The 26,219-nt window shown below is 41.0% G+C and overlaps 4 protein-coding genes and 1 long non-coding RNA gene across 16 annotated transcripts; 3 read left to right on the forward strand and 2 right to left on the reverse strand.

Moving 5' to 3' along the window:
• Positions 1-1,703: 1,703 nt before the first annotated feature.
• pygo1 (pygopus family PHD finger 1) lies at positions 1,704-6,591 on the forward strand. Of its 2 annotated transcripts, none has more exons than XM_031569600.2 (3): positions 1,704-3,012; positions 3,497-3,582; positions 3,726-6,591. In XM_031569600.2, exons 1-3 carry the CDS (start codon positions 2,991-2,993, stop codon positions 4,959-4,961), a joined length of 1,344 nt encoding a protein of 447 aa, XP_031425460.1. In that variant the 5' UTR covers positions 1,704-2,990; the 3' UTR covers positions 4,962-6,591. The 2 variants fall into 2 exon arrangements, with proteins under 2 accessions (XP_031425460.1, XP_012670386.2); XM_012814932.3 differs by having other exon boundaries at positions 1,705-2,726.
• A 349-nt stretch (positions 6,592-6,940) lies between these two features.
• Positions 6,941-12,577, forward strand: dnaaf4 (dynein axonemal assembly factor 4). Of its 2 annotated transcripts, XM_012814749.2 has the most exons (9): positions 6,941-7,642; positions 7,832-7,976; positions 8,064-8,197; positions 8,297-8,531; positions 8,617-8,726; positions 11,413-11,522; positions 11,615-11,768; positions 11,856-11,961; positions 12,188-12,577. In XM_012814749.2, exons 1-9 carry the CDS (start codon positions 7,520-7,522, stop codon positions 12,289-12,291), a joined length of 1,221 nt encoding a protein of 406 aa, XP_012670203.2. In that variant the 5' UTR covers positions 6,941-7,519; the 3' UTR covers positions 12,292-12,577. The 2 variants fall into 2 exon arrangements, with proteins under 2 accessions (XP_012670203.2, XP_031425469.1); XM_031569609.1 differs by having other exon boundaries at positions 11,615-11,961.
• Positions 12,578-12,594: 17 nt separating this feature from the next.
• On the reverse strand, positions 12,595-13,845 carry LOC116220821. The gene is made up of 2 exons (XR_004163899.1): positions 13,537-13,845; positions 12,595-13,076 (listed from the first exon to the last, which is right to left on the reverse strand). It is a non-coding gene; the product is annotated as an uncharacterized LOC116220821 (long non-coding RNA).
• A 120-nt stretch (positions 13,846-13,965) lies between these two features.
• On the forward strand, positions 13,966-22,870 carry ccpg1 (cell cycle progression 1). 10 transcript variants are annotated; one of them, XM_031569603.2, is made up of 13 exons: positions 13,966-14,090; positions 14,461-14,570; positions 14,930-15,000; positions 15,383-15,497; positions 15,728-15,813; positions 15,913-16,150; positions 16,587-16,682; positions 17,491-17,754; positions 18,384-18,395; positions 18,997-19,109; positions 19,795-19,926; positions 20,200-21,542; positions 21,752-22,870. In XM_031569603.2, exons 3-13 carry the CDS (start codon positions 14,941-14,943, stop codon positions 21,936-21,938), a joined length of 2,646 nt encoding a protein of 881 aa, XP_031425463.1. In that variant the 5' UTR covers positions 13,966-14,090; positions 14,461-14,570; positions 14,930-14,940; the 3' UTR covers positions 21,939-22,870. The 10 variants fall into 10 exon arrangements, with proteins under 10 accessions (XP_031425463.1, XP_031425468.1, XP_031425466.1 ...); XM_031569604.2 differs by having other exon boundaries at positions 13,974-14,090; positions 14,481-14,570; XM_031569608.2 differs by lacking the exon at positions 14,461-14,570 and having other exon boundaries at positions 13,971-14,090; positions 21,653-21,894.
• On the reverse strand, positions 22,544-26,211 carry pigb (phosphatidylinositol glycan anchor biosynthesis, class B). The gene is made up of 9 exons (XM_031569611.2): positions 25,657-26,211; positions 25,305-25,435; positions 25,031-25,171; positions 24,889-24,940; positions 24,555-24,766; positions 24,377-24,441; positions 24,067-24,283; positions 23,776-23,956; positions 22,544-23,522 (listed from the first exon to the last, which is right to left on the reverse strand). Exons 2-9 carry the CDS (start codon positions 25,361-25,363, stop codon positions 23,406-23,408), a joined length of 1,044 nt encoding a protein of 347 aa, XP_031425471.1. The 5' UTR covers positions 25,364-25,435; positions 25,657-26,211; the 3' UTR covers positions 22,544-23,405.
• Positions 26,212-26,219: the final 8 nt, after the last annotated feature.

Genomic DNA, 26,219 nt, shown 5'->3' on the forward strand with positions numbered 1-26,219 from the left:
CTACACCCATGCCACACACCATGCCACATGCCACACTTGATGAGGTGGTAAGTGTGAGCAGGAGAAGTTACAGTTGACTGGGGTTCAGCATACAGGGACCCATCAGCACACAGGACTGATAGATAGAGGACACTTAAGTACTTTCTTGTTCAACTCCAGCTGAGTCTGAACCCATCACATCAGCTCTGTCCACAGTCATTGTCTCAAAATCCTGTGTCACAACTGCGTGGATCAGAGCCACAAGGAAGACCAGCAACCAGCAATCCTGTCATTATCTAAACTGTTGTGCCATCCCACCTATCTGCCAGTTTCTTGTTCCTTCTTTCACCTTTGTTGGCCAGCAGGACACCTACATTTACAGGTTGACCCTTTGTTTTCCTGTTGTATAGCTCTATCTGTCTAAGCTGCTGTTTCTCAGCGTTAGACTGAGCCAAGGCCATGGCCTCTTTAAGGTCCCTCCCTAAAAACTCAACATATGTGTTAACTGTATCCCAATCCAGCAGAACACCTCAAGCCAACAGGCAACCTGGGAGTGCTGCCATACATTAAGCATGTACAGTACAATTGTATGCAATTGTATGCCTGTTAAGCATCTAATGGCACTTTGCCTTTGACCTGGGTGGTAGAGCTCGAATCATGTTCCCTAGAGCGCGATTCATTCTCCCTGCTTGACCATTCCCCATGGGGTGAACCAGTGTGGTGTGAGATTTGTCAACCCTAGCTAACACGAGCAGCTCTGTGATTAAAGAGTTCTCAAAGTTCACCCCTTGATCAGAATGTACACATGCAGGAAAACCAATTATTCAAAAGAACATGTTCAAGCTACTGACCTAGCACTGATTAAGGCAGAGATTAGTAAACGCCAGCTTCGTAAAATGGTCAGTCACTACTAAGACATCAATAGACTGACCAGAAATCAATGCATACTAATTGTAAAGGAGCTGAGGTGGCAATAGAAACGAGAAGGGCCCTGGCCTCAGGTGGTTGAGCCTTGCTCCTCTTACACCTCTCGCACCTGTGAATGTTATTTCTGATGTCTTTTTCAAGTATCCCAGTAAAATCTTTGTATATTTGAAGTTATTCTTTTTAGTGGCATAATCCTTAGATACTCTGTAAAGTACACCTAACTGTGTTGCGTGTTTTCCCCACTGCCTCAAAGTTCTCAGTGTCTCCTGGGATTTATGTACTCTCTCCTGCCTGGACAGGTGCCACCCTCTGTTAACAGAGAATCTGACTCTTGATAGTGGGGTCCTCCTGACATTGCTTGTCAAACAGCTGGTTTTGGCAAGGGATTCTGACCAGTCCTAGACATAGCTTTCAACTGCTGAGCATGAGAGATGGCCCCCAGTACTGAGAGGACCTCTTCCTGTGAGATTTTGCCTCCTGTCTCACTCTGAACTCTGACATGTGTGGCCCCAACATACACCCCGTCAGACACGAAGCCATTGAGCGTGATTCAAATGCTTATTAGACCAAGCTTTGTCCTCAAAGGGTTGTATCTGAGACAGAACAGCCCCGAGACCATTAGTGGATGTATCAACAACAGACAAGATGAAAGGCTCAATTAAATCTGGGTGAGCTAAAGGCACACTATTCACCAGCGCGGACTTGAGATTCTAAAAAGCCTCTGTACACTCTGGGGGCCAGTCCTGCAGACAGAGCTTTCTCTTCAACACAGGCCTTGGCAATAGCTCGACCAAGCATAATATACTGAAATGTTTCCTATTTCAACGTTAGTAAACCATAGCATCATCATATTCCTTGGAATAAATCATAGCCAACGTAGGCTATAGGTCTGACAGGCGATATATCAATATTAATTAGGTCGATGTCTAAGTAGGAAATGGCCTAATAGCCTATTAATATGGTTGGGCGGCGCTGAAAGTAGCCTGAATGATTACGCAGGGATACAACGCATCCTTCCGACTAAAAGCTAAGTAGACTATGGTCTTGAAACTGCACAATAGGCTATTTTCTTTGGTATTTGTTTCTACAGCTAGTACACTATGTAGACTAATCACTGAGGCGAGACACAACCAAAAAGTTACATCGGTCAGTAATGGCTGCACATCCTTTGATGTTTTGACGGCTTTATGCGTAGCATAGGTAGCTACTTGGCAAGGAAACTGCGCAGTCGGATAGCCTTAATTGCTGCTTCCATGCACAATACCATTTGGATTTCAAAATATGCATAGCCTATCATCATTTGAAATTGTAAAAATTCCCGCCAATTGACTGACTTTTGGTGGGTTCATAGCTTTTCCCAGTCGCAGTGTTACATCAGCGGTTCATCATACTGTCTGAGCGGCACCACATCAAACGGAGCTGTGCAGACACACTCACATGCTAATGTAGAGGGGTATCTGTTCGTCGATATTACTGTTCAGCTTTTCCAAATCTGCCATAAAGTATAGTTTTTGGAAATCGATGACGTTAATTGTTGCTAAGTATCCCACAATCACGCAGTGTTTGCATAAATTTCCCCGCATACGTTTACATATAGCAAAGTTGAATTCGTCCGCTCCTCCCAAACTTTGCAAACGATTGCAGCTTTCCTGGTCACACACAGAGATAGCTGTGATTGCTGCGAAGAGGAAGACGAGTGCAGTTACCTTTCCAACCACTTAAATAAAAGAATATAGCTCGTTTTGGATTTGAGAGTCATGTAAGGAATCCTGTAATGTCAACAGAACAGGATAAAGACACCTCTCTAAAAAGAAACAGAGGTAACGTAGCTTTTCTGTATTTTCAGTCGCTTGTGCCAGGTACGGAGTGTCTGTGGGGGCATGATACGCTGCACACAAATCTCAACCGTAATTACGCCTGTGAAGGAGCTTGTCGGCCTACCTCAAGGCCTTTGAAGAATTGAATGAAACTCAGAAGAGGCCGAGCTATAAAACTGCTGTTGGTGAAAATAATGACGCAAAGAAGTTGATTTATTTTATTTGCGCGCAAACTTTAGCAAAGTAGGAGGTTGAAACTATATCGGAATGTACCATAGTCGCTACCAAGGTAACTTTTACAACCCGTTTACGTTTGAAATATCGACATAGCGTTGATACATAAAGTGCATTGCTGAGGGGGACCAGACAGCGTCTCTTGAAGTTTGAGGAGTAGCATATCGGTGCATTGCCTTATACGCTGTTGCAGTTCACAAAGTTTCAACGTTTATTTTCGGCTATTTTGTACAAGGCTAGCTATATAATAGGCTAATCAGGCTTATAAACTGACCACCTCTTACATCATAGCTGAGTTTATTCTTTTCGCTGTAAAAGCTCAAGGAGAGAACTGTTTTTCATGGCCAGATTACAAGGCAATTTAGAGCCTCTTCCACGTCGGTCATTTTGAAAGCTCCCACGTTTTGAAAATGTCACAAGTAGATAAAGTCAAATAATAATTAAGTAGATGTTATAGTGTCCTATGTTATGACTAATAGGTCTACTCATTGTAATAAGTAGAGTACGATATGATCAGGAGTACCCTCATGTCCTTACAGGTGGTGATGTTGGACTTGACGGTTTAGGAGGGCCAGGCTTGCTTCTTGGGAGTCCAGATAAGAAAAAACGCAAGTCAAGCACACAGGTAGTGCATGAATGAATCCATAAAATAATGATTTTAATAATGAACAGTGTACATTTAGCATACAATTCTCTATTGTATTATGGATCACAGAAGAAAATTACATTTTACCCTCCTGTGTCAGTAACTTCTCTCAACATTTTCAGGTGCTCCCATTTGTCCCTCTCTCGGAGTATGCGCCACCGCCAAACCCAAGTGCTGATCACTTAGTGGCATCTAACCCTTTTGATGATGGCTATAGTGTGCCATCTTATAAGCCACTGTTGGCTACAAACCCCTATTTTGGCCCATCACATTACCCAGGATTCTGTGGCTATAGCCCACACCGAATGGCCCCACATATCCAAAACAGAATGCCTGCGCCCTACGGAGGAGCGTATCCTGTGCGAAACCAGCTTCATCCCTTTGCCCAGAATCAGATGGGCATGACTTTCAATAGAGCCCCAGGGTTTAATTATGGCCACCCTGAGAATCCTAACTATGGAAACCAGTCCATGTTTAGTAACAACAGCAACATGCCACTTCCCGCGGGTCAGCCGTTCAGACCAGGCCCAGGAGAGAACTTTAATCAGATGCTGCTTCATAATGTCAACCAAAATGCACCTCCAGACACTGGCCCCAGTTTTGGTCCTGAGGGTAATAACAGTGGGAATCCAACAGGAAAGGCCTGCACAAATATCAGCCCTAGTTTTACACCACAACAGCAACAACAACGACAACAACAACAGCAGCAACAACAACAGCCGCAACAGAGCAACTTTTTACAGTCCACCTCACCAAGGTCCAAACAAGATGCAGTTGATTCCTCAGGCAAAAGCACATCCCAGACAACATCACCACACAAGCCAAGAAAGAGCTCTGAGGAGAATGTGTGTCAAGACAATACCTCTGACCTGAAGTCTAAAACCAGAGGTGCACCAATCAGTCAAGATGGGGTGCACCCCAACTCTTCAGAAAAGATCAACGGCATCATCCACCCTACTAACAATGCCGTGAAGAAGTCTCCACCTTCTTGTGTTCCCATGGACACACCCTCCATGGAGGAGAGGCATAAGAGGAGCAGTGGTGGTGTTGGCATGGTAGGTGCAAACAAGCTTAGAGCACACCCTAGTCGACCAAGCCTCTCATCGGCCGAGCCTGTGTACCCGTGTGGCATCTGTTTAAATGAAGTTAACGATGACCAGGAGGCCATTCTGTGTGATGCCTCATGTCAGAAATGGTTTCATAGGGTTTGCACGGGCATGACTGAGACAGCCTACAACCTGCTGGCTGCAGAGGCGGCGGCAGTCTGGGGCTGTGACACCTGTATGGAGGAGAAGGGAGCACAGCTTGTCAGATTGAGGGAGACCAGTGGACCACCCACAGTCAACAGTGAGGGATAGCACAAAACTGAAATCTTCCATGGTGTCTTCAGTTTAGTCTGTCTTTTTCCCCCTGGATGTTTATCCTGTACCTTTAAAGCAGTGGGTGCTTTTTGTACACATTGTTCAGAAATGTGGACAGTTATAAAGTTGTTTGAAACTATCCTCATTGGGCAGTCAAAACACAATAGTAAACCGTTTTCTGTAGCCTAGATTAAAAAGACCATTTTTGAAAATTAGTTCTATGACCAGGGGTCATGAAATTTCCGTGATCTTGGTTTTGTCTGAGTACCATTGCTGAGAATGCATTTCGCTAACTCTTTTATGGTCAACATCCCTTGACAACATGCAGACATCTCAGTCTTGCTAAAACGCTTGCTAAGAACCCATGAACGAGACTGTTTTCACCTCATGACGGCATGTTATTAGATGCCATGAGATATGATCAAACAACCAATTATACCATAGCACTTTTTGTGTCAAAGGTGGCCTATGATACATGTTGCAGTAGATTCACTTTACTGTCCTGAGCCTGCCTTTCAAACATGTCCAGTCATCTGTATCCTTATGGTGCTGTTATGGCTGATGTTAGATGCAGCTGAAGTTCTCCAAAGCCTTATATAAAAATGACCAGAATCGTTTGAACTGTTGAAATAAAACATAGACATATTTTATCATTAGCTTTGGCATTGAATGTAGCGATGAACTTTTCTGGAATGTAGCATTAAAGTGGTATCCACAGAAAAATTATTTGATTGAATGTACGGACATAGAGTTAATATATGTTAGCATGCAGCAAACTTGCATATATCTAGACATATTAGATATATCTAGTAGTTTTGCTATGTTTTCCATGTTGTGCTTTTCTTGGAATTTTTTGTTATGCAGTATGCACTTCATAAAATATTTTCTTTGATAATTCAAATACTCCATGAACTCTAATGTTGATCAGATAACAGATTTTCTTTTCTTTAGGTAGACCTACGTATATTTTCACAGCCTTCCTTTTATTTTTTCAGTTAGTTGAAGATAGAAGGATATAATATATAAGATTTTTTAATATTGCTTTTCTGTGCTTTGCCTTACTAATGCTTACTATAGGAACTTTTTGTTCTGTATATTGATGCACATCATTCAATATTTTTTTATGACAAAGTGTAACGATTTATATTTTGTGACCCTTAACATGGTTTCAGATTATTGTTAAAACAAAACTTTCATAATGTTACCTTTATAAGTTCTTTGTATATTATTTTAATATGCATTATTAAGCATAGCATTTGTGTCATATGTACAATTTTGTATGGTTCCAAAATAATTTTGAGATAGTTGCATTTGCTCCAAAATGTGCCATTTAATCTTCCTCTACAATGTGGCATTGTGAATGTAAACTGTGTTTTATATTAATTGAGTGTACATGATATCTGCATCATAATGTAGCCTGGTCCTTCAGGTCATTAGAAGTACATTAAGCTCCAGTATTCTTCCCTAATACTCTGAATGTTGATATTCATCATAGCCAGATGGCAAGTTTTGTCCTCAGTTATACAAACAAATATATTTATGTTGAATAATTCTGTTAATTTATTAGATTCCATTTCTGCTGTCACTCGATAATGTGTGGTGTTGATAAAAAAAATGTCTGAAATTCTACATGCTTCTGGTACCTTTATGTGTGGTGATTGTGTACACACCCTCACGAACAAGTACATACGTTATACAATTTTCTGTAACAGGCAACAGTTGTTTAGTCAGTTGATATTTTGATTAATTTCCATTATTTTTCCACTATGAGTGTAACCAAATATCTTAATAGTACACTTCTAGACTAAACCTTGCCTAGTGTACAGAACTGCTTTTTTTTTTATCAAGACTTCAATATAACACCAAACTTATTTATCATAGACACTTCACTAAGATTCAGACAGCTTATTCAAAAAGCTACGGTTCTCTACCGCAATTTCTACGCCGAGCTGGAACCTTCAAGTGTGTTCTAATGTGAAGGACAACAACTTTTGTCATCTTCCCGAGTGACTGACCATTTGCTTTGACTCTCTGGAGGACTGCATTAAACAGCATGACATTAGCAACTGTGAAGAATTATAATTATCTGATATGATTGTCTCATATTATAAATTGCATTCCAATCAGGTAATCCAGGTCATTCCATCTATGGGAATGTGTCTAGAAGTATTATTTACATGCGAGTTTATTATCGTTAACACCAAGTGAGCAGGCCCATTGAGTAATATTTGTCTTAAGTCTAGCCAGGGGTCTTCAACCTTTTTCAGGCCAAGCGGTCTCCTTGGCTGTAACTGTAGAATAGCCTACTGGAGATAAGTTAATCACGTTGTTTTGGGTTTGACTAGTGTCTCGTGTCAAAGTCCAATACCTCGGATCGACAACAACTTCGATTTGAAGGATGAGAGCCGGGTGGAAGGTAGTGACGTGATCGGAAATGAAAGCCCTCCCCTGGCAACCATGCTACTGTTGTAGCAACAGAGCTGAAACGTCTGTGAGTCCTTTAGCGTGTCTCTGTTTTGGTCTTACATACTTTACCTTTCATTCTTTATATTGGAATGCCGTTGATTGTCAAAGACTATTCATGGACTCAAACGGAGTCGAAAGTGCACATCAGTGTCCCTTTGAAAGGAATGAATGCCAAGCAAGTTGACATTTTTGCTACGGATGAATATTTAAAGGTTGGTGGACTGGTGGAGTTGGTCTCACTGAGCTAGCTGGCTAGCCAGCCTCCATATAGCCAAGGCTACCTAATATCTTGCTAATGTATTTAATAATCTACCGAGCTATTTGGGAAACCGTCCAATAGTCACTAACATATCCTAGTTGTTTGCCAGCTGTCTAACCATCTTTATTCTTGTGGGTTCTAGGTACATTTCCCTCCCTTTTTCTTTGAAGCTTTCTTATTTGCGCCTGTGTATGATGATAAAAGTATTGCAAAGATCGGAAACGGTGTGGCACTTTTTACACTACAAAAGCAGAAAGAGGAACTATGGGATCAACTTTCAAATAATGGTAATCCAGCACATGGTATTATTTTTTCTTTCAATTACAAAGCCCAGGAAACATTCCCTGAATATGTGAAGTATGTTTTCATTACAGAGGACAAATGTAAACAGAAAGAAATCAGGGAAAAAGCAATTCTCAAAGCCCAGGAAAAAGCAACTGCTGACTCACAAGCTAAAGCAGAAAAGCAGCAGGAGGAGAGCAAATTTGCTCTAAAGACAATGATGAAGGTACGAACTGGTTTTTGGTTGATGTTTTAGTGCACGAAATAGCTTGGCCCCGGTAATGTCTATTACATGCCACTGTATTATATCTATTTAATTTTCTAGCTTGAGGAAGAGGAGAGAGCAAGAATTGAGAAAATAAAACACGAGGAGTGTAAAAAGGCGGCAACTGAGTTCGAAAACTGGAAACTGAAGCACACATTGAAGGAAGAGGAGGAGGCTGTCCAGTCACAACAACACAACATACAATCAGATAGAAACACTGAAACATGTGAAATTAGCAAAGCTGACAGGTTATCTGAGTCCAGGTCTTCAGGAAGACTTGGAATACCTCAGCAAGGTTAGTAGATCAAGACAGCTTATTTCAGTGTTTCAGTTGACTGCACAACCTAGATAAGAGTGGTTATTTTGTACCCACTGTGTAGGTAAGGAAAATGTGCCTGGTCCAAGGTCTTGTGGTAATATAAAGGTCAATTTCACACCAAGAGTCTTTCCCACTGCACTTCGAGAATCCAGACTTCCTGACGAGGAGGAGGTGAGTACTGGCTTATGATTTTAATAAAAATGATTTTTAATAAATAATAATGTGTGCTTTGACTGATTACAATAACGAAATACACAGTCATCCACTCATCAGTCCTGCTACACATAGACATAGTATACATGTACATGTATATATGTCTATGCTGCTACACGCCAAATTATGTTGGTTTCCGTTAATGGTCCCGGCTTTGTTGTTGATGGGGCGCTAATAGGTGTGACACACCTTTTGCTTGAGAAGTTTTAGTTCCGTTAGTTAGAGCATAGACATATGCAGACTAAATAGACTATATAGAGTTTAGAGCCCGTCCGCTGGACTTGCGTCAATAAGAGGTACATCCAGAGCCACCAATTCTCTGGTACACCTCGGACAGTTATTTACATGATTCCTCTGCCATCGGTCCTCTAGCTCGTGCCCTGAAAATCGTTCGAAGTGTCACGTCATGAACGATGTCTCATTTCTGCAAGAGGAAGCATCTTTATGTGGAAGTCTTTTTAGAGATTTCAACGGTGGTAGCATGATAGGCCTTCTAGGTCAATATTGTCTGTAATGTCCACAGACTTCGACATAAAGTAGGCCTAATTCAATTCAGAGTTTGTTTAAAATAATTGAAGCTTTTCCTTCTTAACATGCTGCTTTTAAAAGGTCGGTTTATATGAATAATACTTGCTGGTGTGCAGTCAAGTCTTTCTTTTTCACTATAATAACGTGTGTTTGACTGTACTCTTTCTAGGTTGGAATACATGTAATAACACATTTATCCTAGTTTATGCCCAGATAGCAAAAGGCCAGTGGACCATTGTCGACCCATTGGGGGCAGAGCTGGTAATCCGCTAGTCTTTAGCTCATCAGTTTTTGGGGGTGATCACTGGTCAGTTACAGACAAACGGGCCACCATTTTGCCAATTGCTTTAAAACTTTTTTCCCTATATTAATTTATACTTAATTAATTTTCACTCTATTTAACATTGTAATAGATGTTACCCGTGCGTAACATAAGTCTTTAATTGACCAAGTTATTTTTCACTTTGAGAGCCTTCTTGTGCCATGAACATGTGTTTAGCGGCTGATAGTGTAAATAGATTAGGCTAAGGATATGATTTAAAAAATTCCAAATGTGTTGTTTTTATGGGTTAATATCCACACCCATTTACTTCTGGATTTTGGAACCTGGGCCCTATTTTTTAGATCTTTTTGGGTCAAGGACAATTAACGATCGAAATCGGTCCAGTATTGAGTTATGAGTTAAGAGTATGAGGATAAAATGTTATACTGTCTACCCTCTTCAACAATACTACTACACTATATTAATAAACATGGAGATTAGAAACACCAATCTAACCACATATCTATGTTCTTAAGGTTCTATGCTCCCAGGGTTCGTGGTTCTTAATGTCCTATATTCCCATATATGCTTGCTTACACTGTTATGGGGACACTTAAAAACAACATTATGCAGGTTTTAATTGTTTTTTGTTGGCAGCTAGCTTCTGTAACATCTTTCGATTCATTTTGATATAACATGGTCATGCGAGGGATAAATAAACACACTTGAGGTTCCCACTACCTGCTAGTTGCTCAGGCTGTGTAGTTTTGTGCTATGAGTCTGAAACCTGCGAAACAGCATTTACAACAACTCCTGTGAAAGTGTGACAGAGGCTTCTTTGTTGTAAGACTATGAAAAATACACTTCATTGTCAAAACCTGCACTGTAGAGAATGATCTGTAGAATGACTAGGGATCGACCGATACACATTTCAGTTTCTAATGGCTTAGAATGGCAGATAACCAATATCTGGCTGATATTTATCATATTTGGCTGTTGCAAAATCAAAAAAACATAAAGGGAATTTATGAGTGAGTTGTGAATACCTTCTATAAGATACAACAGGCAGTGTGCAGATCTTGCACTACCTTGAAATAATGATGGTTTTACAAACTTGAAAGTGGAAAGAAATTGGTGAACTCTATAATCTACGAAGGGCAAATTAATGGCACTGATGATGGCGCTAAATAAGGTAGCAAAGAAAGGGACATTAACTAGCTAGCCAGCCAACTTAAACAAAGACTGAGCTATTGTTGTGCAATTGCAGCTTAAATAAGGTTACATTCATAATGTTAGCTTCATTCTTAACATATGCAATCTGACTAAAATGAGCTTGCGTGAATTTGCTAAAATAGGATGTTAAAATATATATATTGGGAAACTGAAATGATTAACCAGCCTGTGCCAGCAAAAGTGCAGTGAATGTCTTCCTCCTAGCCCAATGTTACTCCCTAATATGCCAACTGCCTTTGCTGCGGAGATTGGACAAATATCCGCAATACAAATATGAGGAGGTTGATATAGATATAAACTGATAAGTGTCAAAGGGGGGCGATATATCAGCAAAACCAATATATTACTCTTTCTCTAATAATGACCCACAATGTTCCTAAACTGATCCCCATTAACTTAATGGATTTAGTGGGTTTCAGCATTTTTGGATTATTGAAATATAAATGTGATCATCAATGCTATTTTGGATTAAGTTTTGGACAACCTCTAGTGTAGGGTGGTATGAAGTGTGGAGGTTAGACATAATCTAGATTAAATTGGATAATATGAAAAAATAAAAACAGGTGGCTCTCAAAAGAGCAAGATACATGTGGTTCTCATCCTACACTTGGGTTTAATCAGTGGCTCAAGAAGCAAGCGGAGGCCAGGCGTACAGTAGCTGCAGATTTGGCTGAGCTTGATGACCTGAAGCCAGAAGAGAGGAATCCTGACTGGTTGAAAGAGAAAGGAGAGTAAGTGCAAGTTTCTTAAATGCCTAACTTCAAAATTAGTGGCATGGTTCCTGTGGAGCTCATGTTCCTGTGCATATTTGTGTGTGTTCTAGCAAATTCTTTGTGGCTGGGAACTACCAGGCCGCCCTCAATGCCTACAACCTTGCTTTGAAGCTCAACAGAAAACTTCCTGCACTGTACTCTAACCGTGCTGCATGTCATCTTAAGCTAAGGAATCTTCACAAAGCCATTGAAGACTCCTCTCAAGTCAGTACATCTCAGCACCTAATATCAGTAACAAACACTACTTTTCCTCCTAAAATGAAAATAACAAGTGTATATATGTCTTGGCAGGCACTAGAGTTACTAAACCCACCAGTTGCTGACAATGCAAGTGCCAGGTTGAAAGCTCATGTAAGAAGAGGGACAGCATTTTGTGAGCTTGAGCTGTATGTTGAAGGTTTGTACATATCCTGTTTTAAAACCAGTGTGCCCTGTCACTGCAGGTGTATTAGCATACATTATGGAACTGTTACTGATTGTGTTATTATTGTTGTCGAAATATGACAAATAACAGATTTGCTATAATTGGACAATGATTATTAGAAAATATGCAACCCAACAATTTGTATGTTGTACTGCCATCTACTGGATAAACAATGAAGTTATCTTATCATATCTCAAAGGTCTTCAGGAGTATCAGGCTGCTCTGAAAATTGACCCCAACAATCCGAAACTACAGGAAGACGTTCAAAAAATTAGAGACATCGTTCAAGGGGCTTCAGGCTAATCTGTACCTGGGTGGAGCAGTGTTTGTCAATATTTTATGTGAAATGTTGTATCAATAAGGAAACTCGGGTTTGTGAATGTCTGTTATGAAACAAGGCACATGGTAAACGTGTAAATAAAAATAAAATTTAGATTTTTTTTTGTCACAGTATATCAGATTGAATATGCTGACAACAACCCTCCCTACAATATCAGAATCACAGAATTACGTGCCAAGTGTGAGATGAACATGCAAATGAAAAAAAAAAACATGTAAATGCCGAAATAATAAACGATTTTGCAATCAAGTCATCTTTCACAGGTGTTTCTTTTTATGGTCGTTTTTATTGAGGAGGGATGAAGTCCAAACATAAGTTTAACGTTTTAAAGAAAAGGCAAAAGCATGAACCAAACATTTAATTGGAGCAGTCCCAAGGGAGTTTCATTAACCATCAAACCGATAACTAGCAATCACTCGCAAACAGTTTCAGTTACACCTTGCTTCTATCCAAAGCAGTATTGAAGGAATTGTTATGGTACATTCCACACTTTCCCATATGCTCCGAGAATGTCTGCGACACAGGGTGGTAGGAGCATGGCGAGGATTCATACGTAGGATATAAGTGTCCATAATCGGAGGATGTTGTCTTGTAAAAAAGACTAGCGGGTGCTTGTGTCCATGATATGTCACGAGACGGCATCTGAGAAACTGGGTTCATCATACAAGAAAACACAGGGTTCCCAGGGTTGGTGCAGTGTACAACGTTTCTGTTTCCTTCAGACATTGTTCAGCGAGATGGATGTGACCTAAAGATGAAGGAGACATATATATGGACTCACATATTTATTTACTCTTGTTCAAGCTTAAAAGTAGTATACGCCGTGTCAAACATCTGACTAGCTTTCTACAATTCAAGCAGAATTCAGTCAGAGGTGTTTTCAGACTCACCTATCATAGACCTGTGTTGCTTGCTCACCTTAAAAATGCAGTAATTTAGATTCAGACCAAAGACACCTGGCACATCTGACCTTAGCAGTCAACACCAATGTTCCAAAAAGTCCACAAAAATTCTTAACATTACCTGAAAACAGTATCTAGTTATCAATATCCTCCGTAGGTTATCCTAGCTAACTTATCCTAGGTGTTGTCTAACGTTAACTGGAGTACAATTTAAACACTTTAATCGAAAACTTTTGTCAGTTAATAAAACAGTGTTAATTGCGAAATTTATGAAGACGTCGTGTGGCTGGGAAAATAACATCTTACCTTGTTTCAAGCTAGCCAGTTATCAAGGCTATATGTTGAGGCTACAAGGTTTTATGAAACCCCCCATGTCGCTGATGACACCTTTGTTGTGGTTACACTGCCTTGACAACAGGAAGCCCTCGTAATGAAAACGCATCATAAAACCATAAAACCTCTATCAAATCAACTACTTCGCAATCGGCAAGAAAATATATTGGTCAGTTGTCACTGGTTTAACGTCTAAATAAAGCCCGATAATTACTTACCTGTATAACATAACATTGTCATATTGAGTTGTTTCCATCACATTTTAGAAACAGTCTGGTCCTGTTGAATTATGTGATATGTAGTTTTGCAAACCATTATGGTGCCTACTTCTTTCACTGAAAAAATAAATGTAAAACTTCACTTCCCGATGAACCTTGCCACCCGCTTCTCCCACCAACGTCAGTGGGCTTGATGTTTTTGTTGTTGATGTTGATGTTGAATTAGGCTAGTAAGAAGAGAAGGCGCAGTTGGGTTGTAGTTTCGTCAGCCGTTTTGTAACTTACACTGGATAAGGACAATTTGAACAGGTAACGATATGCATACACTACACCAGATAATCGTTTCATTATAGTTAGAGATTACTTTTGGACTGACATGATTTGCTCTCACGCAGGTTATAGCTTGACAGCGGAATTAGCTCTTGCTAGTTTGTTAGCTAACATTAGCCAGTGGTTTCTTTTCGAAAGCTTTGGTGGCATATGTTTGGCCTTGTGTAGACTGTGAATATCCAACTAATCAGAATATGCAATCGAAACAGGACCGTTTTTCTTGATTCATTGAGTGACTTACTTGTCACAGCCGCTCTACATACATATGGAACACTGTTGTAACGTTACTGATGAACATTTTACAGTACCCTATGTCCCTGGGCTATGTCCTCACTTCGTTTCCTTCTAGCGATATCCAATTCATTTCAGATGCAGCTTTGCACTATCCTGAAGCGCAACGAGTCTCCTACATCCATTCCCAGCGGGTTGTCCGACACTGAATGTGTTTTGACATTTAAGGTTGTTGAAGAATATAGCTTGGCATGCGAGGTGTTGGGTTTCTTTTAGGCTTATTAATGATGTTAGCTGTAGCTTTCCATTGAGTGTGCTGCAAATTACCGCTTAAGTATTTGAAGTGTACATAAATTAGAGATCACCAATGACACTTGACTGAAATGTCAGTAATTATTGAACTAGTTCAGGTCAGCGTGACCTGATGACTTCAGCAAACAAACTGTCAAAACATAACCACAAGACTAAACTGTTTTGTTTTTCATCTCGTAGTATTGAAGTTGACAACGAGCTTAAAGGTTACAGAAATTGATTTAAGCTGGTGGCTGTAATTTTCCTTTAATTTATATTTGTTCATATTACTTCAGGTAGTGTTGAAATGTCAGAGAGCTCAAGTGACACTGAATCCTCCTGTGGATGGACCATCATTAGTAATGAGGTAAGTCAGTGCAAATCAAAATGAAGTCAGCCATTTTGAGATCATACACAGACACACAGGTTTCATCAAGTTCATATTGAGACATTATTCACAGTTGGTATTAAGTAAGTCTTAAATACTGTCTGTTTACAATTCTGCTTGTTATTCAACATGACCGAGCCTAATGCTTGTAATAGGTTATTAGACGGTTGTTGCTGTAAAACCGATATTGTATCCACAAAATCCTATCAACCATTGAAATCATGGCTCAAGGAAGCTTTAGTGTTATTAATATGGCATCTGTTTAGTCAACAGTCCAGTAAATCCTGTTTGCATTGTGGTGGCAAGTTGGTTGGCCTCCCGTGGAATGTGAGTTTCAAAGCTTGCCATTGTTACTTTTAAGGGCTCAGATATTGAGACTCTTGGGCCTGAGAATACACTGGAAAATGAGGCTGAGGTCTCAGAGAGTGGGCCTGTACTGGAGACTGAGCTGCTGGACCAGTCAGCTTCTGCCTATGGTATGCTACTCTGCCTTGTCATATTGCCAATAGGTTTACAGTTCCTGGAAATTCAGAAATATCAAGTTGGGACATTCCTCCTTAACCAGTAACAGTGATTAAATATATCAATATATTTGGTTAATGAAAAACAAATTCCTTCAGATTGGATCCACAGAGACATAGAGTTTGGTAGTTTTAGGTCATTTGTGGAGAGCTGCTTTACAGAGTATTGTCCTTTATTTTTTAAGATGATAAAACAGAGGAACCTGGTGACTCATCCTTGGATGTCACTCTGAAAGCAGAATCATTCCGGGAATTGCACTCTGCCTCTGAGGTGGGACTTGCAGCTTAATATACAAACATCATTGGGGAAAGTGTCATTGAAAGCCCCGTGTTAAAGTGTTGGCATGCTGGTGACTTGTTTCCTGCACAGGTGGGTGCTGGGGAAGTGACCGACGAGCATGTGACACTGTGCTCCTCCAGTGATCACTCAGACATCGTCACCTTGGGAGACTCGTCCAAGGAGGAGCGGGCTGCGGTGGAAGGTGATGGTGATGATGATGATGATGACAATGACGAAGATGACGACGAAGAGGAGGCAGCAGGAAGCACAGACCTTTACATGGGCACCTCCTCAAGCAGCCAGTACACCTTCAGTGCACCAGAGACAGGTACGCTTCTCAGTGTCCTTGTTTCATCCATGGCCACAACAGAATAAAAGCATACCATGAAGTACACTAAGGAAAGGGGAATTGTCCAGTTATTGCTGACAAACATGCATTTTGTGTCTAAAATTACATCTCGATCCACACCCATGTCAATTTCCTGGTCACTGACCGCACAATTCGAATCTGGTTCAAGTTTTAAATAGGTTCCATCATGGCCTTTTTTTTAGCCACAGTAGGTCAAAGCAATAATGATGAAAAACGTTACTGGTGTCAGCATTTACCAGCCATGAGTTGTCTTTGTAAAGTACACATATGAGCGATGAGATGTGTCTGTATTTGGTATCCATCTTAAGTTGTTGATGAATTTTGTGTGATTAGTGTGGGTAAGGGGAAAACATAGGAGAAACTTCCTTCCTTTTGATTTGTCCACGTGTTAAAGCAGGTGGCATAATGAACCAGTGGACGCTTTCTCAGAATCTGTGGAAGTTTGGCTGTCGTCTGAGAGAACAGCTGTCTGCTGGATACTCTTTCTCAGGTGGCCCCCTGTGAGCCGAGTGATAGTCTGCTGTGTGCTGTATGTTGTGGTTTCTGACTGTAGCCCTCACTCAGCCATGATAAACCTTTGGCAGTGCTGCGTAGCATACCGGTGCAAATAAGTCCTGCCACATTAGAGGCTTTGGCCATCTGTGAATGTGTGTGTACAGGCATGGCTAGACCTGGAAGCATGACTATTGTTGCATGATAGTATTAACTGTTTTGATTTGTTGCACATAGATTTGAAGCTGTTGTGAACCCAGACAATGAACTAACATAATCTCCTACTGGCACTCAACACTTAACACTGTGCCAAAGCTGATACCAGTGGCATTTTGTTTACCCTTTAGTCTAACAAGTGTTATTTTGCAATCTTCTGTCAGGTGACAGGATGTTGTGTGGAAAAGATGAATTGAGAGGGTGAGCAGTGGAACTAAGTGCAAGAGACCTGGCATTTGTTTGTTTGGCTTTTGAGAGAACTGTGAGGGTGATCTGTGTCAGAGAAAAGCATTGTAATTTAAATTAAGAATTAAAGAAAATGTTCTTATTCAACAGAATTTGTTTGTTGTTAAAGAAAAACACCCTCAGATTCAACCTTTCCTTCATCAAAGCTCCATGCGCAGTTTTGTCAAAACCCAACAGTAACTTAGTCCTTGAGTCACCGTCATCCAGATTTAATATTGTTATTGTGGTCATGAGGGGATGAGCACTACATGTGGTTTGTGTGTGTGTGTAATTGTGTGTGTGTGTGTGTGTGTGTGTGTGTGTGTGTGTGTTTGTGTGTGTGTGTGTGTCACATGGTGCTACAGTTTTCCCCTTGGAGCAACCTGTGGTTGGAGAGTCCAGCAGCAGCGATGAGGAGATTGAGGCAGAGGCCAGCCCAGCCATGCGGAGGCGCAGGGTGAGGAAGAGTACTGCAGGCTCTGAGCCAGAGCAGGCAGAGGCTCAGGGGGAGCAGCACGAGGACCCTCAGGCTGGAGCTCCACATCAGAGCCACGTCAGCGGCACTCTAAACAAATGCATTCTTCTGGCCCTGGTGGTCGCCATCAGCATGGGCTTTGGACACTTCTATGGTAAGTGCATCTCCAACTGCAGTTAGATCCCCCTTAGAAAGACCAGTGTGGCACGCGTGTGCATGCTACAGAAATATGTAGAGATCCCCACTCGTGATGGTGAATATTATACTGAGTTCCCCACTAGTGATGGTGAATAGTATACTGAGATCCCCACTCGTGATGGTGAATAGTATACTGAGATCCCCACTCGTGATGGTGAATAGTATACTGAGTTCCCCACTCGTGATGGTGAATATTATACTGAGTTCCCCACTAGTGATGGTGAATAGTATACTGAGATCCCCACTACTAGTGATGGTGAATAGTATACTGAGATCCCCACTAGTGATGGTGAATAGTATACTGAGATCCCCACTACTAGTGATGGTGAATAGTATACTGAGATCCCCACTAGTGATGGTGAATAGTATACTGAGATCCCCACTACTAGTGATGGTGAATAGTATACTGAGGAAACAAAGAATAGCTCATAGATTTTCTCCTGTATTGATGGTCAAGAACTGTTGGAAATGATTGCTGCAATATCTACCCTGTAGATTAGTTCTTTCTAGATGGTCTGCAAAACATAAACCCTGTCTAGAGTCAGCTTGCCATGCTTTTACAGCATCCCTGATTTTGCTTTCTAGGTAATTATGAAGGTATGGACTAATGGGATGACAGGCTGGCCTAGATGGATAAGTCAAGTACTGAACTTCCCATGTTTTCACATAGATACACGCACAGATTTCATCAAATCCGTGTCTCTTTTATGTTCACTGTGGCATGACACCTTGTATTTTTATTTTATTTTGAAGGCTCCTCTGAAAACCATTACATTGGAAAGATGCAGTGATTTCAAGTAAACAATTACATCCATTTCATTATTTCTAATTCTCTAGTAGTAGACAATAAGCAGTAGATTTTTGTTCCTGTGTCAGATGGCAAATATTGAAAACGAAACGACTGCACATGTTGTACCTGAAGGATCATCAAAAGAAATTCGGTCTTGGTTTTTTTTAATTTTTTTATCGCTTTCATCCCTAACATATGTGGATTATGTTATATTTCTTGGTTTGCAGTGCATGTATCATCTCACTAATATATACTCTTGATCTCATTCACATGACCATGTTTTCCTAGAAAGAATGGTCTTTTTCAGCACGTCGTCCCATGTGATCCTTCCATATCCAGTTATTTAAAGGCTTGAGGAACATGTAAGATGAAGATCACTGAGCCGTGGGATATTTCTGATTCCCACAGGTACTCTGCAGATCCAGGAGAGGCAGCGGATTGTGGAGAGGAGCCGTGTGCTTGAGCCCAGCGGCCCCAGAGAGCTCCATCAGTGTAAGCAGCCTCAAGAAGACATCAGCAAGGTCAGTGCACCAACGCACCTCAGGGCAAGTAAGTCACCCTGAGGGTCCAGTGTCTCCCAGGGTCATCAAACAGAATACATGCTATGGACCCTATAGGCGTAATGGAAGAGATAGACCCTTGGGTTTTTAATATTAAATATGTGGCACAGTATTCTGCTGTAATTGAATGAAATAACAATCTTCATGCTTATAGGAGTGTCTTTCTGTTCTTTCCCTTCATGTCTGGTCAAATCTTTTCTGGTGAACTTTGTTTCAGCTTTCAGAATTGAGCTCTTTTCTTCTCCTGTGTTGGCTAAACCCAATTCATTTCCTTTCTGAACAAATTTCCATTTCAAAACCTAATGTACTTCTACGTACAGCTTGAAATATTTCATTAACTTGTGTTAAAGATATGGTTAAGTTCTATATGTAGTGGAATATGCCATATGCAACTTTACCAGTGTTCTCTGTACCATATAACTAGTTTGAGGAGCTTTGTGAGCTGGCTGACTGTCTATGTTGGAAAAGAAAAAAACAATTCCTTCGTTTCTGTTTACAAAACTGAAAGCACACAAATGTGTATAGGTATGTTTAAAGGTCTATTATAATAGTGTTTAACACTATGGCTCATGCACACAGTCTATACTGCAACCCTTGTATTGGGCAGGGCTTGTGTTCATGGATGTGATACTGTCTCCACATGTAGGGAGTGAGACTCAGTGAGAGTCTGAGAGAAGACCTAGAGGAAAGGCATAACATGAAGATGTCCATCCCTGGGTTTATGGCTAAGATAACTCTAGAGAACCAGCAGCTCAGACTCAAACAGGATGAGTTACAGGTAACACAATCCATGCTTCAGTTCATCTGACTCAGCTGACAGAAAATCAGTTTGAAGTGGAGAGAAAACTGTTTAGAGTGAAATACGTGCTGCAACAAAATTCACCACTGTTTAAATGTACTTCTGTTTCTGTGTAAGAAATTAGATCTTGTCAAATAGTGTTTTATGTGTTTGTACAGAGCTGATACTGATGGTTATGATGTTTGCCAAACTGTACAGCATAGGAGAACAGTAGGAAACGGTGTTAGAATTTCATGCAACGTTTTAAAACAGGCCCAGAAGGTTGATCTGGTCGAGCAACTGAAGCACACAGTGGAGGAGCGCAGTGCCATGGAGCTGGACCAGGAGCAGCTGGCCCGGGAGAATCGACAGCTGAAGAGCTCCCTGGAGCACGAGGAGGCCTCCCTGTCCGCCCTGCAGGACGAGCTGCGGAGCCTCCGCGCACAGATCCGCCAGCTGGAGGAACGCGGGGCCGGGGCGGACTCCGTCCTCCAGGAGAACCAGCGGCTGAAGGTCCACCTGGAGGAGGAGCGTCAGCGCCTGCGTAGCATCTGGGACCAGAGGAACCGGCTGGTAGTGGAGGCCCAGACGCTGCGCGGTGAGCTGGACCTCGAGCGGAAGGCCACCGACAAGCTGAGGGAAGAGCTGAGCCGCCGTGGTCCCACTCACGAGACAGAGGAGCTGCAGGCCCGCCTCCTTGAGCTGGAGAAGAAGCTGAGCTTTGAGCAGCAGCGCTCTGACTTGTGGGAGAGGCTCTACGTGGAGACGAAGGAGGAACGAGAGAAGGTCAAGGGGGATCGGCAAGCCAAAGCCAAGAAGCCAAAGGAAGGCATAATAGGCAAGGTGAAGGAAACCTTTGACGCGGTGAAGAACTCCACCAAAGAATTTGTGCATCACCACAAAGAGCAGATCAAGAAGGCCAAACAAGCAGTGAAGGAGAACCTTCGGAAGTTCTCAGACTCTGTCAAGTCCACTTTCCGCACCTTCAAGGACTCTGCCTCCAACATGTTAGACAGGAATCGCCGGCCCCATGAACGGAAGTTCCACGAACGGAAAGAGGCAAAAGCCCAACGCGAAGAGCCTCTCAGAACGCACACTGATGACTCATCCTCAGAGAAAGCCTCGTGGCACCACAGGCCCCACAAGACCTTTCACCGCCACGCTCGAAAATCCACTCTGGATTCACCTCAGGCCGAATTCAACACACGCAAATCCGGAACCAAGAAAGAAACAGGTTCTGCTGGCCCAAAAGGTAGTCCCAAAGGGTGCTCAGGTGTGTTTGACTGTGCTTACCAAGAATCTATGAGTCTTTTCAACAAAGCCATGGACCCTATCCGTGCAGATGAGTTCAAACAGCTACTCCACAGCTATCTGCAGCAGGAGGTGGACCACTTTCACCACTGGAATGAGTTGGATGGGTTCATCAAGAACTTCTTTCATAATGGTGTGTTTATCCATGATCAGATGTTGTTCACAGACTTTGTCAGCGGAGTGGAGGACTACCTTGAGGATATGCACGAGTACCATAGCCATAATGACGACGTCTTTGAAGATTTGGATGACTACATTTATAGACACTTCTTTGGAGATACATATTCTAAACGTTATGGTCCGAGGTAAGGATTTGTCTCCATATTTACTAAATCTTACTAAGTGCATGGAAAGTTCTGGCTTCATAACAGATGCATGATGCTAATAAGCAGTTTTGCCTTTTGTTTGTCACTAGGTCTGAAGCTCAGTAAGTTCTGCATGTTGAATGCGAATGCTGTGAACCCAGGAATGAAGCCCAAGGGTAAAATCCCCTCTTCTGTTTGTAAATTTACAGTCGACCACTTGAAGGTCCTGATTCTAAGACAAAAGAAAACAGGGAGGCCAGGCCTCAGCGTAAGCATCAGCGAGCACGTCCCCGGCCACAGAAAGAGAGGAAATGGAGTAGACAAGGACGCCCGGAACGACACATGGCAGATGTTAAGATAGAGCTGGGGCCTATGCCGTTTGATCCCAAATATTAGGATGTGAATAAAATATGAATCTCTATCTTTTCAGATGGTTAAAACAGAAACTGTACTTTTTGCTTGATTTTATTTGATTTCTGGATGTGTCCAATATGATTCCCTTAATTGTAATTTTGCACAATGTTAACTCCTAATGCTGGTGGAATGTTTCCTTTCTCTTTCATTGGTGCAATCCGTGCTAACTAGGCCACCATGGCAGTTGTAGTGTCGCCTTGTCGTATCGCACGCACACAAAAAAAGAAGAAAAAGAGCAGATGATGTAATACTTTGTCCATAAATTATTATTAGTAGAAATAATGATATTTATCTACATTTTGAGAATTGTGAATTACTGCCTTGGATTGTAAATCTTTCAGCTTTAGCTTTGACAATGTACTGATTTTTAGAGTTTTATTTTTAAAAGCATATATTGCTGGATAAAGCCACATTTGCTGTATTTTCTGAATGTTGTCAATAGAGAGGAAAATGCACTTTTTAAAAAGACATCTTGTGTGTGCTAATTGGCTGAGAGTTTGTAAGATTGGCCACTTGGAATACTTTAAAAGTGAATATATAATTCCAGTTTGGTGTAAAATAGGACCAAAATAATTGAATTCTACACAATTATTCAAGCTGTGTTTATAGTTTACCAACCTGAAGCGTGTGGAAGAGGCACTTGTTACTAATACTTAAGCATAATTCAGATATTTGTGCTGCAAAATGTACAACATTGTCACATAGATTAGACTGGAAGTCCAGTTGACAGAATGCAATTGAAGGAAAGTAGCAGGTGAGCATTTTCTTAACATGTCATTTGTGTTTGTTTCTGTTCTCTCGAATAATTGAGTAACATTCCAATTGTTTTCATGATGCCCATTCCCGTTTCCTGGTTTGCGGTAAAGCTGTTAACTTGAAAAATGAGCAGTCTCCATTAAAATGTTTGATGGGAATACGCCAGTCATTTCATTCTTTGGTACTTGTTGTTGAGGGTTTCTCTTCAGCCTACTGATGGTAGGTTATTCAAAATATCTGGGTGATTTATCAGGTGAGCCCTGTCGAGTCCCAAAGCATTACATCCCTCTGAAAACATTCTGACTCATGGGATGAGACTAAGTACCATGTGGTGTGATTGGATCGTCCAGGTGATTCATGAGAACTGGCTTGTGCTGCTACTGAGGTGGTACAGCAAGGTGCTGACAACACGAAGGTCATAGGTTCATTTCCCATGGATAAAATAAACACTTTAGCTGTACCGTAAGTCGTTTTGATAAAAAATGTCTGCTGAATGAATGAATCTAATGTAAACCAACATCAGTGGCAAAAACAGTCATCTAATAAACATAAAAACCCATACTGTCAGAAATAGAACTGGACTAACAGGAATAAGTACAAAATTGTATTTTCACAGATATAGACTTTTTAAATTCCATAACTCAAATCTTGAGTGGCAATCAACAGTGCTTTTAAATTCTGAACCCTACAGATTCAGTGTTTTCTTGCATAGATAAAGATCGTTTCTCCCACTCGACCTTCAGGAACGTGCGTATGGAAAATCTCAGTACGTTTCATGAATGCATTTTCCTCCAGGAAGGCTGAGATCTCCTGTGAGGAATAACAGTACTGTTAAAACTCTATTCATTAATTGCAGAATAAATTTTTTAAAAGTGCTCTTTCTAAACTCTCCTATATCTTCTATGACTTATGTTTGTTCATCTTGTCACACACATAAATCCTGTAAGTGCATTGTGCCATCTGCACTGCTGCATAATGCAATTACAACAGCTACTATATGTGTACTAAATATACTAATTCACAAAGTTGTAAGCCAAAAGTGGAGGATGAAAACATCTTGTACCTTTTCCAGCACATTGAAAAACACTAGATGAGAAGGCAGTGTGTCTTGGCGGGGAAATTCTCTGCTGAGCCATGTTGCAGGGTCAGTGTAAAAGACGTTTGCCTCGTCCGTAGTGCTCCTGTCCCCTGTCAGGTCAGGAGGGCACTCCAAGAAGCGCATTCTCAAGGGGCAGTGGATGTGGCTATACAGTGGGTAACAAAAATACAAAGCAGCAAATGTGAACGCTTATCAAAATGAAACTGATTTTCTTATACTTTGACTGCATATCATGGCAAGGGCCAATGAAGAGACCTGTAAAAGGGCGTGGAGTGGCATGGCATGAGGAAGAGAACTTGTGGCTGTGAGGAGTTGGAGGTCGTGGCGTCACATAGGGGTTGGAGGTGGCCCATGACATCCAGGGTGCCACGTTGGTGAACAAGGCCCGTGTACAGGGCTGGGATGAGGTTTGCAACTAGCAAGAAGCATATAGATGTTTTTTTCCAGGCTTTGAGACTTGCCAGCGATGTGCCTGAAATAAAAACATCTATGTAAGATCAAAGCATCACACTTTGGACAAATAATAGGAATTATTCACTGAATTGTGAGGTGTTCATACACTCACCACAAAATATTATACATATAGGCAGGATGGGATAGATGAACCGGAACTCCTTGTGAGCTAGCAAACTATAATTAAACAAAACAAAATTTGAGTTTTAACATGAGAATGCATTAGAAGGGAATTTCACCACTGAAACGGGAAAGATGGTAATTTGTCATTATGCGTGACCATGTTTCACCTGTAAATGATTAGGGTCCAAGCAATTGTGAATAACAGTATTCTGTATCTTTTGGAAGCCAGAGAGCAGCCATGGAGAAAGAATGGGAGATGAGGTCCCAACACAACCACGAATCCCTGAGTGAAGTACCAGTGCCATGGATGTGACCCGTAAAATTCAGCGACATTATGGAAGATATTAAACTTAATGAAATTCCACTGAACCAGGATCCACTAGAACAAAGAAACAAAAATGAATACATGAGGAATGACTTAGTGCTTGGATACATGTGTTACATCAATGTTTTTTTTCTGACATCCACAAAACCTTTTTTTTTATTTTGAACTTCAAATACCTGCCCATGTATGAGACTATCAATAAGGATAGAAAGTCCGAGAGTCAGGGCCCTGGAAATGAATATCAAAATCCAACTATTATTTCAAGAAAAAAATATGTAGTTTAAAAACAAAATGCAAAATGAGTACACACCTACTTACGCAATGGGAAGGCAGTGATGAATTATGAGTCTTAGCTTGTTATTGTCTTTCCAGAAATGGAATGCTAACAAGGGAAGCCACACAATGAGGGCAGTCGGACGAACAATCACCGCCAGTGCAACCAGGATCAAATACTTTGAACTAAAGTGACAAGAGCACACGTTTTATTTATTTAGCCACTTTACTTTTTCACAACACAATTTAAACTGAAATCAGGAAACATTAGAAATCAGGAAACATTATTTGATGCTACATATAATTATATATGGTCAACCTGTTGTGTGTTTTGGATCCTGGGAGTGGGTAGTAGTAGAGAGCCAGAACTGTGAGCATAGTCTCTGTGGTATTGGTCAGGGTCCGTGTACAACAATACCAGGTGAACCAGGAACACAGCTGACTGAAATACTGAAGACAAATGCAGTTATTTAGGATGTTACCAGCTGAGTTGTGTGTATTTTGCCCACAGCAATGAAGATTAGCCAAAAAAGAAATGTTCAGAACTCTAGTTTTCCAGCATAACTGTTCTGATTGTGACTCTTTTTAAGCTGAATTTCTGACTGACTGTTAACAGAATGTAAATATATATAGATATATACATTGATATAAACAAAAGTACTGTAACTTACTGCTAATTTAGCAACTTCTGGATTTTCCAGATTTTTAATGATTGTGTACAGTCTAACATCAGTAAATGCAGCAAGCAGGGCCTGCAGGACACGAGGCAGCCACACCTGTACATTGAAACACAATGCATGATACACATGACATTACATGAACTCTTTTAAGTAAGAGGGGTTCTATCTAGCATTGTAGCCACTAGTGTGTGGTATGATGTGAAATCTGTCAGCATGAAAATATTGTGCTACGCTGTGTTGGGAAAAGATTTTAGATAACAGTTAACTCATTACTCAACTAACTATCAGTACCTAGAGGTGGGAACTACTGACTGACTTAAGATGTGAGTCAGGGAATGTAGCTCTTAAAACATTGCAAAAATGATTAAGCGGTAGGGAATATTACTGATATGTTCAGTAAATCTCACAAGTTGAATTGATGATAGCATGTGAATGGAAACAAAGCTTTGTTTCTCTATATAGAAGTTACATAAGGCCATTTAGTTCGAAGATAACCGTTTTGGGACTTGACCACTAAGGTTCGCTGTCAAGTGATAGTGGCCAGTTTGTGTGTG

This window comes from Clupea harengus, chromosome 6, assembly GCF_900700415.2.
Source record: "Clupea harengus chromosome 6, Ch_v2.0.2, whole genome shotgun sequence".
Lineage (NCBI taxonomy): Eukaryota > Metazoa > Chordata > Actinopteri > Clupeiformes > Clupeidae > Clupea > Clupea harengus.

Excerpts from the sequence above, each read along its gene's own strand:
- pygo1 (XM_012814932.3), top strand. The coding sequence starts at position 2,681 with ATGTCAACAGAACAGGATAAAGACACCTCTCTAAAAAGAAACAGAG. Across the intron at positions 2,727-3,496 it reads CTCTCTAAAAAGAAACAGAG|GTGGTGATGTTGGACTTGAC; the intron begins GTAACGTAGCTT and ends ATGTCCTTACAG. Across the intron at positions 3,583-3,725 it reads AACGCAAGTCAAGCACACAG|GTGCTCCCATTTGTCCCTCT; the intron begins GTAGTGCATGAA and ends CAACATTTTCAG.
- dnaaf4 (XM_031569609.1), top strand. The coding sequence starts at position 7,520 with ATGCCGTTGATTGTCAAAGACTATTCATGGACTCAAACGGAGTCGAAA. Across the intron at positions 7,643-7,831 it reads CTACGGATGAATATTTAAAG|GTACATTTCCCTCCCTTTTT; the intron begins GTTGGTGGACTG and ends TGTGGGTTCTAG. Across the intron at positions 8,198-8,296 it reads CTCTAAAGACAATGATGAAG|CTTGAGGAAGAGGAGAGAGC; the intron begins GTACGAACTGGT and ends TTAATTTTCTAG.
- ccpg1 (XM_031569603.2), top strand. The coding sequence starts at position 14,941 with ATGTCAGAGAGCTCAAGTGACACTGAATCCTCCTGTGGATGGACCATC. Across the intron at positions 15,814-15,912 it reads AATTGCACTCTGCCTCTGAG|GTGGGTGCTGGGGAAGTGAC; the intron begins GTGGGACTTGCA and ends TTTCCTGCACAG. Across the intron at positions 16,151-16,586 it reads CTTCAGTGCACCAGAGACAG|CAGGTGGCATAATGAACCAG; the intron begins GTACGCTTCTCA and ends CACGTGTTAAAG.
- pigb (XM_031569611.2), bottom strand. The coding sequence starts at position 25,363 with ATGCTCACAGTTCTGGCTCTCTACTACTACCCACTCCCAGGATCCAAA. Across the intron at positions 24,941-25,030 it reads CATCACTGCCTTCCCATTGC|GGCCCTGACTCTCGGACTTT; the intron begins GTAAGTAGGTGT and ends ATTCATTTCCAG. Across the intron at positions 23,523-23,775 it reads TTTTCAATGTGCTGGAAAAG|GAGATCTCAGCCTTCCTGGA; the intron begins GTACAAGATGTT and ends TATTCCTCACAG.